The sequence below is a fragment of the Bison bison genome, unplaced genomic scaffold (assembly GCF_000754665.1).
Source record: "Bison bison bison isolate TAMUID 2011002044 unplaced genomic scaffold, Bison_UMD1.0 scf7180017864160, whole genome shotgun sequence".
In the NCBI taxonomy this organism is placed as follows: Eukaryota; Metazoa; Chordata; class Mammalia; order Artiodactyla; family Bovidae; genus Bison; species Bison bison.
This window is the reverse complement of record NW_011494732.1, coordinates 7,214,952-7,234,137: the sequence shown is the minus strand read 5'-3', so window position 1 is coordinate 7,234,137 and position 19,186 is coordinate 7,214,952. Positions and strand designations below refer to the sequence as shown.

At 44.6% G+C, this 19,186-nt stretch overlaps 2 protein-coding genes across 3 annotated transcripts in view; one reads left to right on the top strand and one right to left on the bottom strand.

Moving 5' to 3' along the window:
- IFT81 (intraflagellar transport 81) overlaps window positions 1-19,186 on the bottom strand; it is a 164,878-nt gene that overhangs the window by 141,481 nt on the left and 4,211 nt on the right. The gene's annotated exons all lie outside the window — the stretch shown is intronic.
- Window positions 7,031-19,186, top strand: part of P2RX7 (purinergic receptor P2X, ligand-gated ion channel, 7) — a 58,950-nt gene continuing 46,794 nt past the window's right edge. Inside the window, exon 1 of the mRNA XM_010841353.1 lies at window positions 7,031-7,363. Within this exon, the coding sequence (XP_010839655.1) occupies window positions 7,239-7,363 (125 nt within the window). The 5' untranslated portion in view covers window positions 7,031-7,238. The remainder of the gene's footprint in view (window positions 7,364-19,186) is intronic.

Here is a 19,186-nt window from a genome sequence, read left to right as displayed (position 1 = left end):
CCATTGCCTTCTCCTGTTAGTTGCTTAGTTGTGTCCAACTCTTTGTGACCCCATGGACTACAGCCAGCCAGGCTCTTCTGTCCTTGGAATCCTCCAGGCAAGAATACTGGAGTGGGTTGCCATCTCTTTCTCTAGGGGATGATATTGGATATTTGCAACCCAGGGATCGAACCAGGGTCTCCTGCATTTCAGGCAGACTCATTATCGTCTGACCCACCAGGGAAGCCCCTTCTGAGAATTAACCCAGCAACAAAGATCGTAGGGCAGAGATGTAGAAAGAACCTTGATGATGTTGCCAAGCCACAAAATCAACCCACTCTGAAATTTGTCTTCCCTCTCAATACCCTATTATATGAGATAATAATTTATTTCATATGAAGCCAGTTTGAGTCAAACATTCTATTTATTTCACATAAAAATCACCTTAAATGACATAATTTTTAACTCCCAGCAAAAGATCAGCCTTGGATCAATGTACATATCCTTCTGTACTGTGTTCATACCTGTCCTGCTAAGACTGATGGAGAAAACAATGGGCCATGGTCTTGAAGAAACCCCACACACCTCTCTCCCATCCACCATTAGAAGAATGCCAGTTTCCCCCACCCTTTCCCTATCCTCTGTGTTTAGGTTTACAGAACATCTCAGTTATCACCTGAATTGGGCAGCTCTTAAAATCAAATATATGTATATATTTACTTGGCTGCATCAGATCTTAGTTGCAGCATGTGGGATCTAGTGTCCTGACCAGGGATCAAACCTGGGTCTCCTGCATTGGGTGCAGCTACTGGACCACCAAAGAAGTCCCTGAAGTGGCCAGTTCTTGACTAGGAAATGGATTTTAAAAGCTCCCAAGAAGAGCATGTGTATTTGGTTGGGAGAGAAGATCTTAGGATAAAAGAAATCCAGCACCCATGAGAAGGATACAGGAATTACACCCAGAATACATTGAGTGAACCAAGTCATTCTTAGGGCTCTGGTTGAGTTAGGGGGAAAAGAGGAAGCTTCTTGCCCTGCACTGTGGGGCTAGCAAAGGATACAAGCCCCAGCAGAAGGGTGACTTTGGTGGAAGGAGAGGCAGAGATGTAGCTTTGCTCACGTTTCTGGAACAAATGTCAAAGACCAGAATAAAGGCAGTAGATATCAATGATTACAAACTCTAAAACTATCTGAGCCACTTGGCAAGCACTGGTTGGTCTCTGGGTGTGGATGTGGGAGGTGAATCCTGTAGGTGGGAAGGCCCCCAGGCCTTTATCATAATTTTAGTCAATGTAGACTGTTGCAATAAGACATTCATAGTCTTTGATTCTCAATATTACCTTGGAATTCCTGTTTTCCTTGTTGGCTCTCTTCTCCTGGTTACCATAGCAACTGTTTTGAATCTTCTTCTATTTCACAGAACCTCTTACCGCTCTGCCTCCCATTCTCTCACATCCTATTCTCTCTGCCTCTTATTTCACACAAAAAATAGATGCCATCTGACTGGGACTGCCCTGACCTTTCTCACTTACCTGCAACTGTACATCAATTTCTCCTCTATTTCACAGATTAGTCAGCAGTGTGGTCCAATAAAACCTTACAGTAACGGAAACATTCTACATTTTCAATATAGCAGCCACTGGCCACATGTGGCTGTTGAGCACTTGAATTATGGCAGGTGAGATTGAGGAACTGAATTTTAAATTTCCTTTGATTTAAATTTAAACAGCCATGCATGGCTCCTGGCCACCGTATTAGACAACACCAACTTAGTGTAACTCAAAGAAAAACATTGTCGAATAAGAGGGCACTAGGATTTCTCCTAACTCTGTGACATCCCTGAGCAGTAGACTCTTGACCAACTTATGAGAATTATGAACTGGGGGATAAGAAGGAAGGAAGTGAGGGTTAGAGAGGCAGGTTCACAGGAAACCGCTATGGAGAAATAAAGGTAAAATAAATATCATATTGATTTGCTGCTTTTAGTAGCTCCAGTTACCAGGAAAGAAACCACTGTGAATCTTGGCTAAAACAATGCATTCCTGAAGGAGAGTAAGAGGCTTGCATCATCATCTTATCAGCTATTATCATTGCAAATCCATGCTAGCCTTGACACCAAGGCAAAGTTTGAGTGAAAGAAATAACCAAGCACCAGCCGGCTACCGGTGTAGTGTAGTTATCAGTTATTTCAAAAAACAAAACAATCAGCCAATTATCTTTGCATTTCTACCATAACACAAAGTGTGTGCAACGTGAACAGAATGGTGGCTTGATGATCTCTTTTGTGTAGCCGATTCTGTTCACTTTTGATGATTCTATCACATTTCAAACAGCTGAACATCTTTTTTAATATGAAAGGTTAGAATACCACATCCCTCTCCCACCACCGACCTCCTCTAAATGGCTGGCCAAATGCTCTGAGATCACATTTTTGAGTAATTTCTTTCTCCTCTGATTGTAAATGCTTTTATCATACACTAAGTTCCTGCCTATCCTGTGTTTAATACTTGACTCTATTCTGTTCCATTAATTTACCTGTCAGCCTCCTAACTGCTGCTGCTGCTGCTGCTAAGTCGTGTCCGACTCTGTGCGTCAGCCTCCTAACTAGTGCCCTTTAATCCTGCAGCATTATAATTGCTCTTAATATCTCCTGTGGCCACTGACTTCTTTGTGAACCACTCTCTCCTTGCCTTCAGAGTGCACGCATGCCCTTGGTCTTCCGCTCCTTCCCTGATGCCTCTGCTTAGTCTCCATGGTATTGGGTTCTTTGGGGATCTGTCCTCAGCCCCCCTCTATGTCACAATGCCCCCTCTCTGGGTCGAATGCCTGCCTCCACTCTTGCCCCTTCTATCCACTTTCCACAGTGCAGCCAGGGTGATTTTACTAAAGTGAAAACAAGATCATGTCACAGCGCTGCTTAGAAATTGACCTATTGCTCTCAGAATAAGTTTCTGACTCCTTAACAACAGTAGAGAAGGGTGAAATAGACTGGTTTTCCCAAAGTAGACCCTGAGACAGAATCTGGGTGAAAGTAGCTTATGTGGGATGTGAGCCCAGGAAGGGGAGTGGGGAAGTGGCATAGCGAAAGAAGGGAAGGTAGCCAATACCCTAAGATTCACTCCCCTGGAATTCTGGAGTTGGCACTCATCTGGGCTTTCACTTGAATGTGAAAGTGAAAGTTAAAGTCACTCAGTAGTGACTTTGCAACACCATGGACTATACAGTTCATGGAAATCTCCAGGCCAGAATACTGGAGTGGGTAGCGTTTCCCTTCTCCAAGGGATCTTCCCAACCCATGGATCAAACCCAGATCTCTCGCATTGCAGGTGGATTCTTTACTAGCTGAGCCAAAAGAGAAACCCAAGAACTTGAGTGGGTAGCCTATCCCTTCTCCAGTGGATCTTCCCCATCCAGGAATCGAACTGGGGTCTCCTGCAATCCATTACAGGTAGATTCTTTACGAACTATCAGGGAAGCCATCACTTGAATGGTGGACCTCTATCCATGACAGCATCTGAGAAGCAGAGATGGCCAGCATTTAGAGAGAGATGCAGTGGGTGGAAAGAGAGAAATGCAGAGCAGGGAACCTCACAGCTTTAGACAAATTGGAAGAGCAACCTCAGCACAGGACATTTTTTTTCCTATTCTCCTGATGGGTTCTCACCATTTGGGGCCACATTTTATGCATTTCAGTTCTGTGAGATAACAGTCTTTCCTAGAAACAACAACAGCAACAACAACAAAACCTTCTTTTTTTTTTCTGAAGGAAGTCATTTGATTTTCTGATTCTGTAACCAGGAACACACACAAACACCCTTGACTAAGAGAAATTCACCCAAGCCCTCCAGCCTCCGTTCCATTCAAGACTTAAGCTCCTACTTCACCAGGCAACAGACCACTGTAGCCCATCTCTACTGTCTCCACGCTCATTAATCCTTATTTGCTCTATTATTTCATGGGAAAGTATCCCATTTTGAAGTTGTGATTTGAAGGATCTGTGGGATATTTGGATCTGGAGTTTCATAGACTACAGATGTGGAATTCCAAAGGCAGGTTTGGTCTGGAGACACAACTTTTTAAAATCTGTCAGCGTTTTGTTTTGTTTTGGTAAGGTAATGCATACATAGGGTGGAGAAAACTTCACAGAAAGGTAATAAGTAAGTCTCTCAACAAGGACTAATACTCAATTCTCTCCCTGGAGACCATCTCATATCGTTTCAGACATGGCCAACTGCATGGACATGAGACCTGTATAGTCACATAGGAACCTAGGCTTAGAACAGATCTGAGCTTGGATTGATGCCCTGCAGATGCCATCCTGAAATTCTTCATTTTTGAATAAGGGAACCTACATTTTAAATTTGCACTGCCTCTCCCCAAGTTAGGCAGGAGGACCTGTTTCTAGCTATATATCGCAGAGTTAAACAAATAGTAGACATATTTGCTCCTCTCACCCTTCCGCCCCCCGTTTTTTTTAGCTTTTGGTGATTCTTAAAACAATATGTGTGAATTAAATTTTCCAGAGAGAAGATGCAAAAGTTATCAATACTGTTCACTAAATATTTCTGCTTCTGTTTCTGGGCACATGAGGGATATAGAGTGAGACTGAATTTTCTGGTTCCCCAGTGGTTGGATGGGGTCAAGAGAGCATTTAAATGCTCATTCAAGAGTTTGAGGTACTGCTGCTGCTGCTGCTAAATCGCTTCAGTCATGTCCGACTCTGTGCGACCACATAGATGGCAACCCACCAGGCTCCCCTGTCCCTGGGATTCTCCAGGCCAGAATACTGGAGTGGGTACTCTTCCTTTCTCTAGGGGATATTCCCAACCCAGGGATCGAACTGGGGTCTCAGGCGTTGCAGGCAGATTCTTTACCAACTGAGTTATCAAGGAAGCCCAAGACCAAGAGCAGCCAAATTTAAAAACATTTTTAATTTTAAAAAGAAGCTAGACAATTAGTCCCTCGTCCCTCAGCACCTGTGCTCTAACCATCAAGCTTTACTGTGGATCTCCTCTTCACACAGATGAAGATAACTGTATTATTCAGAGTCCTGCCAGGAAAGCAATGGTGTACTCCAGCAAGATAACTAATGATGGGACCATTTATGGAGGTGTGGGCAGAGTTCAGAAAAACCAGTAAGGGATGGTGAGCCCCCTAGGGCTGGCAATCAAATCTGAGCCTGAAGGGGAAAGGAGGGAGTGGTGCCCAGAAGCCCTACCATGTGCAGTTGGGTGGAGAGAAGCCAAGGAAACACATATCTAACCTCACTGTCCTCCTGTTCTCCTGCCTCCTGGACTGGGAGCTGGGAGGTAAGGGAGTCCCTGACACAGCAGGTGAGAAAGTAAAAATCAGCTCAGATTGGAAAAGTAAAAATCTGCCCGGCTACTTAGCAGGCAGGAAGAGCAGAAATGGATAAATTCCACTGCAAAGGGAACAAGAAACAGCATTTCTGTATAGCTACAAGGTAATAATGGAGAAGGAAATGGCAACCCACTTCAGTATTCCTGCCTGGAGAATTCCATGGACAGAGGAGCCTGGCAGGCTACAGTCCATGGGGTCGCAAAGAGTCGTACACGACTGAAGCGACTTAGCATGCACAAGGTAATAATACTCCCCATCTTTGAGTGAGTGGCTGCTGCTTTGTTATTCAATGAGAAACGTCATCCTCTAAAATCACAGACTATCAGAAACTTTGCTATTTGAAATTACATCAGTAAGAATGAAATGTTCCTGGGAGTTCACTGGTGGTCCAGAGGTTAAGGATCTGCCTTGCAATGCAGGGGATGTGGGTTGGATCCCTGGCTGGGGAACTAAGATCCCACACGTCTCCGGGCAACTAAGCCTGTGTACTGCAGCAAGCGAGCCTGAGTGCTCTAGAGCCCATGCACCACATTTAGAGAGTCCATGCATCACAATGAAAGATCCTCCATGATGCAACGAAGATCCTGCGTGCTGCAACTGAGACCCAACACAGCCAAATAAATAAATATTAATAAAAAAGGATGAAAGTTCCTGTTTTGCCTGGAGAACCTAAGTCATCTTGACACAGAAAGGCAGCCTTGATTTTCAGCTCAGGTATAGAACTTCCAATAAAGTGTTTCTGGAAACAACAATAGACATCTATCTTAGCTTTATTGCTTCCGAGGAAACAGGGCCCTGGGTCCATTTTGAAATCCAGGTCTGAAGTTGGTTGTTTTATAGAAACCTGCTTTGCTCTGAGCCTGTGAAAACTTGTGCGTGCTCGTGCTCAGTTGCTCAGTCACGTCTAACGCTTTGCAACCCCACAGGCTGTAGCTCTCCAGGCTCCTCTGTCCATGGGATTTTCCAGGCAAGAATACTGGAGTGGGTTGCCATGCCCTTCTCCAGGGATCTTATGGAATCCAGGGATCAACCCTGTGGCTCCTGCATTGGCAGGCAGATTCTTTACCACTGAGCCACCTGGGAAACTTGCTTTCATTTGAATTTGCTCTAAACTCCACCTTTCCCAGAATCTGATGAGAACTCCATCCCTTTGATTGATGATGTGCACGCCCTCATCGAATGGATTAATAAATCTAATTTTGTTGGATGGCAGGTTTGTTTCTTTTAGGCTGACTGGGTAGGTCATGGGTTGACCTCCAGGGCATACAGCAGAGTGGAAAGTCGATCTAGAGGGTTGGCAGGAAATATTCCCCATAGAAATAAAGTCCTCTCCCAAACCCAGCCCCCAGCAAAACAGAACAGAGTGTTTTGAAGATGTGAGGGAGTGAGGAATGGGGATACCTCATTCATCCAGCATTCACATACATCTAGGGCTGAATAAAGGGTTCTAGAAATGAACTCATCTGTCTCTGAGTGGGCCTTGAGGCAATGGAAAGATCTGGGCTCTTTACTAAGGCACAGTGGAAGCACTGGGTCTCCTGACATTTAAAGGGCTGTCCCTTTAACCCAGCTGAAATGAGCCAAAAAATAGTGAAAGGAAAAAGGGGATAAGGCAGAATTCTTAAAATGCCCTTCCTTTGAACACCATCTTTGTGTAGGCATCTGGGGGAGGCCAGATAGGGCGTGGACATCCGTAGCACTTGGCTTCACTTGTTTATTCCCTGACACTTCTGGGGCCATTGCCAGGACCCGCCCCCTCTCTGCCGTCATTGGAGGAACTCAAAACCTTCTGCTAAGAATCCGGACATTTCACTCTCCTTGTCCTGGAGGGTCTGCTGTGGCCGGACTGGGAGGGTTGAGCTCTGGTCCAGCCCTAAGTGGAGAGCAAGCCTCTCACCATGACAGCCTGCTGCAGCTGGAATGATGTTTTCCAGTATGAGACAAACAAAATCATCTGGATCCAAAGCAAGACTTATGGCACCATTAAATGGTTCTTCCACGTGGTGCTCTTTTCTTACATTGGGTAAGTAGGGTGTGGGATGACCCTAAGTCTCTGCAGTGGCTGGCAGCACAGAAAACCTCAAGGTTCAGCTTCTGGGGCACATCCTGAATTCCTTGAGGTTTTAAAATCTGAGATGTGAGGCTGACAGCCAGCTGGGGAGGAGTGGGAGTTGAGGGAGGAAGCAGCAGGCAGGAGGAAGCAGTGCTAGTCAGCTGCAAGAAAAAGCCACGGGAAGGGAGGGTGACACTTTGGGTTCTAACCCAGGCCTGCTGGGGCAAGCTGGGCCAGGGCATGGCCGGGAAAGGTGGGAAAATGCAGGGCAACACCCTGGATTCCAGCAGAGGAATCAAGGATTCAGGGTGCGCCTGGTATAAGGCTGGCATCTATGTGAGTCATCACCACTCCAGGGAGGAATAGGATCAGACCTAAATTCACTTTAGGCCCTCCCAGGGGTCAAGAAGACCTTCTTTGATTTTTTTAAAAAAACATCTTATTGAGGTAGAATTCACATACCAAACAAGTCACTCATTTAAAGTGTATATATGATTCAGTAGTTCTTAGTATAGTCAGAGTTGTGCAACCATCACCATAATCAATTTCAGAATATTTTCATCACTTCAAAAAAACCACTCCCACATCCCTTAACCATCACTTTCATCCATCTATTTCCCTGCAGCTCTAAGCACCCACTATTGTATTTTCAGTCTCTATGGATCTGTCTATTCTGGATATTTCATATAAATGGAATCATGCAATATATGGTCGTCTGTGTCTGGCTTCTTCTACTTAGCATCGTGTTTTCAAGGTTCATCCATGCTGGAACATGTATCTTTACTGCATTCCCTTTTTTGGCTGAGTAATACTTCATTATATGGATATACCACTGTGGGGTGGAAATCTGGGTTGTTTCCAGTTTCAGGCTATGATGAATGATGCTGCTATGAATGTTTGTGTATGAACATGTCTTCAGTTTTCTTGGGTATGTACCTATGAATGGAATTGATGGATCCTTTACTTCCCTGGTGGCTCAGACGGTAAAGCATCTGTCTACAATGCGGGAGACCTAGGTTCAATCCCTGGAGAAGGAAATGGCAACCCACTCCAGTACTCTTGCCTAGAAAATCCCACGGACGGAGGAGCCTGGTGTCCATGAGGTCGCAAAGAGTCGGACACAACTGAGCAACTTCACTTGCACTTTCGGTAAACTCTATTTTTAACCTTTGGAGAAACTACCCAGTTGTGCTTCACAGCAGCTGCACCATTTCGTATTCCCACCAACAATGTATGTTCCATTTTCCCCACATCCTCATCATTACTTGATAGTGTCTGTCTTTTGGAGCATAGGCATCCTAGTGAGTTATTAACTCATTGTGATTTTTAAAAATAATTTATTTTATTGTTATTTTTGGTTGTGCTGGGTCTCCATGGCTGCGTGCAGGCTTTCTTACTGCACTGGCTTCTATTGTTGCAGAGCACAAGCTCATGGGCTTCAGCAATTGTGGCTCGTGGGCTCAGCAGTTGTGGCCCACTGGCTTAGTTGCTCCGCGGCATGTGGAATCTTCCCAGACTAGTGATTGAACCATGTCCCCGGCATTGGCAGGCAGATTCTTATCCACTGTGTCACCAGTGAAGTTTTCACTTTGATTTTTGACTCACAGTTCCCTAATGGCTAAAGCCCCCTTGCTCTCTGTGATGATGGTGGTGATGATGATAACTTGAATCTATTAGGGAGACAATGCAGTTTACCAGTTAAAGGTTAAAGCAACTTACTTCATAAGCCTGGCTAAGTTTCCTTGACTAAGTCACTTAACCTCTCAGAGCCTCAGTTTCTGCATCTGTGCATAGCACTGTTGTGATAATCACACGAGAAAAGGCCTGACAAGCCCTTATCGATGCCTAGCACAGGGTAAGAGCTTCACAAATGATAGCTCTTTTTTAAAAATAATCTTTTTGAATATAATAGGTACTTTCACAAACGCTCTCTCCTTTGACTTTTAAAGTAACCATGCCCATGCTTGGATTTGAGATCTGGAAATGTGGATTCAAATATCCTTCACTTTTTTGAGTCTGATTCCTCATCTGTAAAATGGGGATAATGGTTGTGAGAATGAAAAGAATTAATAAAATGTAAAACGGCTGTGAAAAATACTCAACATATGGCCAGGCCAAAGTGTTAGTTCTTCTTCTTAATAATATTACCAGGATTATCATTATTTGAGTCATATGTTTACTATTCAATAAAGAATAAGCTGCTGCTGCTGCTGCTGCTAAGTCGCTTCAGTCATGTCCGACTCTGTGCGACTCCATAGACGGCAGCCCACCAGGCTCCCCTATCCCTGGGATTCTCCAGGCAAGAATATTGGAATGGGTTGCCCTTTCCTTCTCCAATGCATGAAAGTGAAAAGTGAAAGTGAAGTCGCTCAGTGGTGTCCGACTCTTCGAGACCCCGTGGACTGCAGCCTACCAGGCTCCTCTGTCCATGGGGCTTTCCAGGCAAATAATAAGCATGTATGTTAAAATTCTAAAATAAAACATATTACTTAGACCAGATATCACTGAACAGATAATAAAGAACATAGTTAGCAAATGCTCCCTTATGAGTCAATACATAGATCACGTATCACAGTTCCACACTGTGATGTGGTTTCCCATATTCTTGGGTCTAGCACACAACGTCTTAAAAGCAGATTATTGTATATATAAGAACAGATTATTATATGAACATCTTACAATGATAAATATTTTTCTTTCATATGGTGGAATTTTATCTTAAGAGCATTTAAGTCCCTCAAGTTCAGCTGTACATGATCCACAGGAGCATGGAGAGAGAGCATAATTTATTTATTTTTTAAATTTATTTATTTCAATTGGAGGCTAATTACTTTACAGTATTGTGGTGGTTTTTGCTATACATTGACATGAATCAGCCATGGGTGTACATGTGTTCCCCATCCTGACCCTCCCTCCCACCTCCTTCCCCATCCCATCCCTCTGGTTCATCCCAGTGCACCAGCCCTGAGCACCCTGTCTCATGCATCGAACCTGGACTGGTGATCTGTTTCACATATGATAATATAAATGTTTCAGTGCTATTCTCTCAGATCATCCCACCCTCACCTTCTCCCACGGAGTCCAAAAGACTGTTCTATACATCTGTGGAGACAGCACAATTTAAACAGTGCAATGATTCAACAATTGGGTGCCCAGGACTAACCTCGCGATGGGGTTCCCTCAGTCTCTGTTCCCACATACTTCTCATAAGTGAGCATCTTGCCACTCTACCTGTGAATGTTTTCCACCCAAAATATCCCCTAAAATAAGCCAACTCCTTCACCGAGAGCAAAACTGGAAAAACAGCAGCTTGTTCCAGAGCTGAAGGGAAAACTGGCTCTGATGAACTCGTGGGGAAGTGAAGATCTGTTTGCTATGCTTTGTGGACAATTTAGGGTCTTACCTGGTGGCTCAGTGGTAAAGAATCTGCCTGAAACGCAGGAGACCCAGGTTTGATCGCTGGGTTGGGAAGATCCCCTGCAGGAGGGCACAGCAACCCACTCCAATACCCTTGCCTAGAGAATCCCATGGACAGAGAAGCCTGGTGGGCTGCAGTTCATAGGGTCACACAGAGTTGGACACGACTGAAGTGACTCAGCAGCAGCAGCAATAGCAGTGAACAATTCAAGGATTTAAAACATAGGCAACTTTAACAAGACACAAGTTTTACCTTAAGTGATGACTTTACAAGATAACCCCTACACAAAATGCTTCTCCACTGTTTATATTTTAAAATATAAAACTGAAGAAAAAGTATTTCCAGCTTTGCTTTCTCCCCCGTCTATGTTAACCGTATAGTTATTTACATCCCACTGAATGAAGTCCCATAGAACACTGGTCTCCAACCTTTTTGGCACAGGGACTCGTTTTGTGAAAGACAGTTTTCCCATGGATGGGGGGGGGGTGTGCGGGGTGGGAGGCTGTGTTTCAGGTGGTAATGCAAGCTATGGAGAACAGCAGATGAAGCTTCCTTCAATGGCCCACAGCTCACCTCCTGCTGTGCGGCCTGCTTCCGAAGGCCGCGGCAAGTATGGGTCAGTGGCCCAGAGTTTGGGGACCCCTGCCATAGAACACAGCTTGGAAAATGCTGCCTTACAATGTACTGTGAGGCCTCAAGCTGATATAACTGCAGCTAGGCCATCTGTGAAATGGGTAGACCCACGATGCACAGGGATTGGGGGGAGGTAGTTGACATCAAATAGGACTGATGTGGACCAGAGGCGGAAATCCAGACAGCTTTAGGTAATACTCAGGATATATATAGCAACAGGGGGAGGATTCTGGTCATGGGGTCCTGGGTTCAGAGGCTGTCTACACACTGGCTGAAAAGGCAGGGTCAGGATAATGAAAGAAGACAGGGAGGTACAAGGCAGGCAATAGAGGAAATAAGACAAGAGGCTGATCAGCATCTCACAGTCCCTCGCAACTGGGTTCAGATTTAGAATCAAAGGCAAAGGCTGTAGCTACAGGCAAGATCATGTAGCTCCAGACTCCAGGGCTCCAGGAGTGCGTGAAGAGGATACTGAATAGGACTGTGTTAGGCGGAATTGTTCGGCTACTAAGTGACAGAAACCTAAGCCATGTTAGCCACCAAGGCACATAGGGGGATTTATTCTCACGTAACTGGGCAGTGGAAGAGACGGAGCTGTTCTCAGACATGGATGGTTATAAAAGTTCAAGCTTTGTGAAACTGTGGGGGCTGGGTCTCTCTCCACACACTTTTTTCCCCTCATTTATATTTCTCTCCCCACATCTTGGCTCTGTTTCTTGAATAGGCTCTCTATGTAGCTAGATGTCACATTCAAATCCCCACATCCTCCCCTTTTAGCAATCCCAGAGGAACAAACAAGTCTTTTCTGATAGCTCTGGCAAAAAATTCACTGAAAAGACTCTGATTGGTTGTGCTGTGCTATGCTCAATTGCTTCAGTCATGTCTGACTCTCTGCGACCTTATGAACTATAGCCCGCCAGGCTTCTCTGTCCATGGAATTTTCCAAGCAAGAATACTGCAGTGGGTTACCATTTTCTACTCCAGGGGATCCCAAAGGAAGTAGGAAAAGTGGGTGGAAGGAAGAGACAGACAAAAACCAAAGAGCCACTACAAGTCTTTCCAAAAGCCAGGAATTCCAGGGACTTCTGAAGGCTACAGGTCTATCCCTGGCTTGTCTCAACCCAGCACCTGGCCTGTGGAGACTCTACCCCAAATTATTGTCAAGGCTGGGACATTGGTATTCTCAACAGAAAGTGCCTCTGAGAATCAGCTCCTGGTTTTCCAAGACATACTCTGTTTCATCTTCTGGCCTCAATGAGATGGGAAGAATGGGATAATGATGACTACACTCCAGGAAAACTGAGATTCAAACACCTGAATGACAATAAAGATAACTTCTTTCTACTGTTAGCTTTATTTATATCATCTCATTTGATGTGCTGGGACTTAAGTATTCTCTTCATTATTTCACAGATAAGGAAATGGAAGCTATGAAAGATAGAGTTACATTATTAAAAGTCATCCAGTTAGAAAGTGAGTGAGTGAAGTCACTTAGTCGTGTCCAACTCTTTGCGACCCCATGAACTCCAGGCTCCTCTGTCCATGGGATTTTCCAGGCAAGAATACTGGAGTGGGTTGCCATTTCCTTCTCCAGGAGATCTTCCTGACCCAGGGATTGAACCCAGGTCTCCCACATTGTAGGCGGACACTTTACCGTCTAAGCCACATTTCAGTCCAAAACCAACGTCCTTAACCCACAAACCATACTGCTAAAGTACTTATCTGTCAGACTTTGAAAGCCCAGGCACTAGGTCTCCTCAATATTTAGCCAATCATTCTTCCTTTTCACCAGGCTCTTCTTTGTCTTTCTGAGTTGACCAGGGCAAGTGAAGGATGATGATGGAGGCTGGGATGAGCATCCCATCATTTTGTCTTTCTCCATTGTTTATTCATTCCCTCAATGTTATTATTTTATTTTGTATATTTATTTATTTATTTATTTTGTATATTTATTTATGTGGCTGCATCAGGTCTTAGTTGTGGCATGCGGGATCTTTACTTGCAGCGTGCAAACTCTCAGTTGCGGCATGTGGGATCTAGTTCCCCAACCAGGGATTGAACCTGGGCCCCCTCCATTTGGAGCACAGAGTCCTAGCCACTGGCCCACCAGAAAAGTCCCCATTCCCCAAATTTTAGAGTATCTACTATGAGTCAGACTCTGTTAATATTAATATAATAGAGATTATATTAATAACAGTGAAACAAAGTTCTGGCAACTCATTGCATTATATTCTAATGGAGGAAAGAGACATGATATGAAAATGCAGAAACATAATAAAATGTCTGATGGTGTTAAGTGCTATGAAGAATAATAAATTAGGGAAGAGGACAGAGAATGAGCATATGTCTGATAGAGGAATATGGGCTGAGATCTGCCCAAAGAAAGGGAACAAGTCACGAAATATCTGGAAGAAGAGTGTTTCTGATCGAGGGAATAGGAAGTGCAAAGGCCCTGAGATGAGGACTTGATAGGGTATTCAAAGAAAAGCAAGGAGGTCAGAGTGGTAGAAGCAGAGTGAACAACACATTGAAGGAGAGGTAACCTGGGTGGAAATGGGAGGACAGATCATTCAAGTCCTTGAAGGCCCACTCTGAGTTATTTGGATTTTATTCTGAATGAGTTGCGAAGTCATAGGAAGATTTAAAGCTGAGAAGTAAAAGATATTGGTGTTTTCTTGGGAAGATATCCCTCTTCACTAGAGACTAGTCCTCTCAGAAGCTTTTCCAATAAATACAGAAGAGCAGGGAAGGTTGAGAGAGAAACAGGAGAACAAACTCTACTCACCACTGCTTCTTCTCCCTCAAGTTAGCCTCTGCCCAGGCCAGTAGCAAAAGCAACATTGTCCTGCACAGCCTTAGGCTGTCTGTCACCATGGAGATGGTGCTGTTGTGCTAATTTGCAATCATTAAATGTAGCTCCTGGCTGGCTGCCCATTACTGGAGGGTGACCACACACTTGTGTGGCTGGATTTCCTCTTGTTAAATGGAAAGAGTCACCAGAGGCCAGAGAGCGGCAAATCCAACTCAGGCATGGCCCCTGCCACTTGAGGGCGACAGAAACATAAGATATCTGCCATGTTCTCAACCCACCCTGGGCTCCTGGGTGATGAAACAGAGATGGGAAGGCCCAGAGAAGACCTACTTCAGGAGGAGACCCCCTCCAGGAGAAGAATTGAGCCACCTTATATATGAGGCCAAGAGACCAGCAAACACAAATGAATGGAAGCAAAAAAGAGGAACAGTCAGAGGGTCAGCGTGTTCCAGAACCTGGTGAGTGAGAAGGAAGGAGCAGGAGCTGAGGACAAAGGTAGGCAGGGGCCAGGGTTGGGATTTGTTTCTCAATGCCATGGGAAGCCACTAGAAAGTTTTATACAAGGGAGTGAAACCATTTGATTCACGCTTTTAAAAGCACTGTCAGGCCACTGTGCAGACTGTAGATTGTTGGGGGGCAAAAGGGGCAGTGATGGGACCAGTAAGAAGGCTGTTGGAGCCACCCAGAGGAGAGAAGGTGGTGACTTGGACTAGAATGGGGCAGTGCAGCTGGAGAGAAGTGAGCAAACAGGCTATGTTTTAGAGGTGGAACTGACAGATTTTCTAGAAGGCAAAGATGAATCTAGGTTCATTGGTGGATGATGATGCCTTTTATCAACATAAAAGACCAAGAAGAGGCTAGATTGCCAACTAACGCAACATTGTTAACTATGTTAAACTATTAAAACACCTCGACTACTACCATATTTCAGCTTCCCTTCACTAATGTCTAAACCAAAACATTGAAAAAGCTAGAAGCACAGAGTCTTTAAAAAAAAAAAAAGATGGTCTTTTTAAGTGAATGATTTTCACTTTATGAAGAGCTTGTCCTGTTGTCCTGGTTTTCTTATTTCAGTGCAGAATGGCAGAGGCCTCTCTGTGGACCGGCTATCATGTACCGACAGGCTTCTGGGCACCACACTCGAGCCCCGCTTCCCACCAGGGTAGAGCTCTCCCAGCCCCCCTGGGTTTTGAGCACCATGCTGGGAAGAGCAAGGACCAGATTACATAGATTATTCACACTACTACACATGTCAACTGACTGGTGTGCAAAATGCCAGAGAAGTGGAACTAGAGAAGCCAGCAGGAATCCAACTGGGAACAGGCTTGAACTTCATCCTGAGGACACTGAGAAGGGAAGAAGAGTCTTTCCTACCCCACTGTCAACATTTTATTATGACAAATTCCAACCATAAAGGAAACATTAAGGGTTTTATAGATTCAGAGTTCATACTGAGGGTTCATAATTTCATTTTAAAGGAAGCGTTCTACTTTCAATATGGCAACATCTATTGAGTACTACTGAGTGCTTAGCATGGGCCAGATTCTGTTCTTAGCTTATGACATGTATTAGCCTGTTTGATCCTTGTAAATAACCCTACAGAATTGGTCCTCATAATGTGTAACCATGATTTGAACAGCGTAACTACTGGGAAATTCCCAGGTAATGGATTCCACCTCTTGACTGTATGTCACAACTTAATTTCCCAGCTTCCCTTGCAGCTAGGACACAGGCATGAGACCCAAGCTTTTCAAACATATGCACCATGCAACAGTGGTTCGGTACACAGGAAATAACATGGGGTGGTGAGCATGAGCAGACTTCATCTGAAGGAATGTATGGGGCTGATACCAGCCTTGACCGACACCATAGGGGCCACTTCCTGGACCCCATGTTTAGAGATCCCACCCTGGCCCTCTGCTAGCTGTGAGCTTCCCTATGGAGTAAGGAGCCTGTGGGACTGTATTAGTTTTCTATTGCTGCATAACAAATTACTACAAACTCACCTAAAATACTGCCACTTATTAGCTCACAGTTCTGTAGGTCAGTAGTTTGGGCCTGGCGTGGCTGGGTTCTCTGCTCAGGGTCTCACAAGGTTGAAATCAGAGTGTTTTGCTGTGCTGAGTTCTCACTTTGGGACTCAGGGGAAAATTCACTTCCAAGCTCATTCTCCCTGTTGGTAGAGTTCAATTCTGTGCCATCATGGGACTCAGAGCTCTGCTAGCCAGGGGCCACTCTCAGATCCTAGAGACCACTTGCATTTTTTATCGTGTGGCTCCCCTCTATCTTCAAGCCAGTGATGGCACAATGTTTTCATGCCTCAAATCTCTGACCTCTCTTCTGGGACCAGCCAAAGGAAATTCCCTACTTTTAAAGGCTCAGGGACTTCCCTCGTGGTCCAGTGGTTAAGAATCTGCTTGCCAATGAAGGAGACATGGGTTCAATCCCTGGTCCAGGAAGATCTCACATGCCACAGGGCATCTAAACCTGTGGGCCACAAGTACTGATGCCAGCACTCTAGAGCCTGGGTGCCACAACTACTGAGCCCACGCACCACAACTACAGAAGCCAGTGCACCCTAGAGCCAGTGCAACAAGAGGAGCCACTGCAATGAGAAGCCTGCACATGGCAACTACAGAGTATAACTAGCAACTAGCTTACCACAACTAGAGAAAGCCCCGGAGCAGCAATAAGACCCAGTGCAGTCAAAAGTAAATAAATATCTTTAAAAATACACTAGAAGGAATCAATTGCAAAATAAAGGAGACAGAGGAATAGATAAGTGAGCTGGAAGATAGAATGACAGAAGGAACTGCCATGAAACAGAAAAAAGAAAAAAGAACTGACGGTAGTCTCAGAGACCTCTGGGACAACATTCAATGCACTGCATTCAAATTATAGGGGTCCCAGAAGAAGAAGAGAAAGAGAAAGAATTAGAGAAAATATTTGAAGAGTATATAGTCAAAAACTTACCTAACATGGGAGAGGAAATAGTCAATCAAGTCCAGGAAGCACAGAGTCCCATATGGGATAAACCCAAGAAGAAATATGCCAAGACACATATCAGTCAAACTATCAAAAATTAAATACAAAGAAAAAATATTAAAAGCAGAGAGGAAAAAGCAAAAATAAAAAGCACATAAGGGAATCCCCAGAAAGTCTGTTATGACTTTCAAATGTTTAAATAAGCAGTATGTGGGCCTCCACTTGTTCCCCTGCCTCCACTTGTTCTCAGTTGTTAATTTCCCGTCACTGCTGGAACAATCCAACCACAAACCTGGTAACATAAAACAACAATTTATTCTCTCCAAGTTCTGGAGATACCTAAAATCAGTATCACTAGGTCAAAACTGAGAGGTCAGCAGGGCCATGCTCCCTCCAGAGGCTCTACAGAAGACTTTTTTGCTTCTTCCAGTTTCTAGGGGTGGCCTGTATTCCTTGGCTTGTAGTCACATCACACCAGTCTTCAAGGCCTGCATCTCTGACTCTCTGCTTCACCTTCATGAACCTTTCTCCTGTGTGTGTGTATGTATGTGTGCATGAAATCTTCTTTTTTTTTTTAATTTTTTAATTAAAATTTTTTGGATTTTTGGCTGTGCTGGGTCTTCTTTGCTGCACACGGGCTTTCTCTAGTTGCAAAGAGTGGGGGCTACTCTCTAGTTGCGGTCCATGGGTTTCTCAAGGCAATGGCTTCTCTTGTTGCAGAACACAGGCTCTAGGACATGAGGGGCTCACAGTAGCTGTGGCTAAAGGGCTCTAGAGCACAGTCTCAGTAGTAGCGGCTCACAGGCTTAGTTGCCCTGCAGCATGTGGAATCTTCCTGAATCAGGGATCAAACCTGTGTCCCCTGCATTTGCAGGTGGACTCTCCACCACTGGACCACCAGGGAAGTCCCTCTGTCTCTCTGTTATAAGAACACATATGATGGCATGTAGGGCCTACCTAATTCAGGATAATCTCACCATCTCAAAATCCTTAATCACATCTGTAAAGACCTTTTCCCCAAACAGGGTAACAGTTATAAATTCTGGGGATTAGGACATGATAGCTTTGGGGTCATTATTCAGCCTCCTATAGCAGATGTGGCCCCAGGCATTGAGCTCACTGGGGCATGGCAGTGACTAAGATTCTGGCACTCAAACACTATTGGCATGAATTTCTACCTATGGCTCGGCAGTGGCTGGCAGAGTCTTTTCTCTGGAACAGTACCTGTTCTCTGGGTGTTGTTCCTAGCTGTGCATTGTTTCAGCAAGCTGGGTTTTTGGTCTACCAAGAGACTGTATGAATTACCTAATGTCATTTTAAAATCTCCTTCTTCCTTTATTTTTTAAAACAACTTTCAGTTCAGTTTAAGTTCAGTCACTCAGTCATGTCCAACTCTGCGACCCCATGAACTGCAGCACGCCAGGCCTCCCTGTCCATCACCAACTCCTGGAGTTCACCCAAACTCATGTCCATTGAGTCAGTGATGCCATCCAACCATCTCATCTTCTGTCGTCCCCTTCTCCTCCTCCCCTCGATCTTTCCCAGCATCAGGGTCTTTTCCAATGAGTCAGCTCTTCACATGAGGTGGCCAAAGTATTGGAGTTTCAGCTTCAACATCAGTCCTTCCAATGAACACCCAGGACTGATCTCCTTTAGGATGGACTGGTTAGATCTTCTTGCAGTCCAAGGGACTCTCAAGAGTCTTCTCCAACACCACATTCAAAAGCACAATTCTTTTGCACTCAGCTTTCTTTATAGTCCAACTCTTACATCCATACATGACTACTGGAAAAACCATAGCCTTGACTAGACGGACCTTTGTTGGCAAAGTAATGCCTCTGCTTTTTAATATGCTATCTAGGTTGGTCATAACTTTTCTTCCAAGGAGTAAGCATCTTTTAATTTCATGGCTGCAATCACCATCTGCAGTGATTTTGGAGCCCCC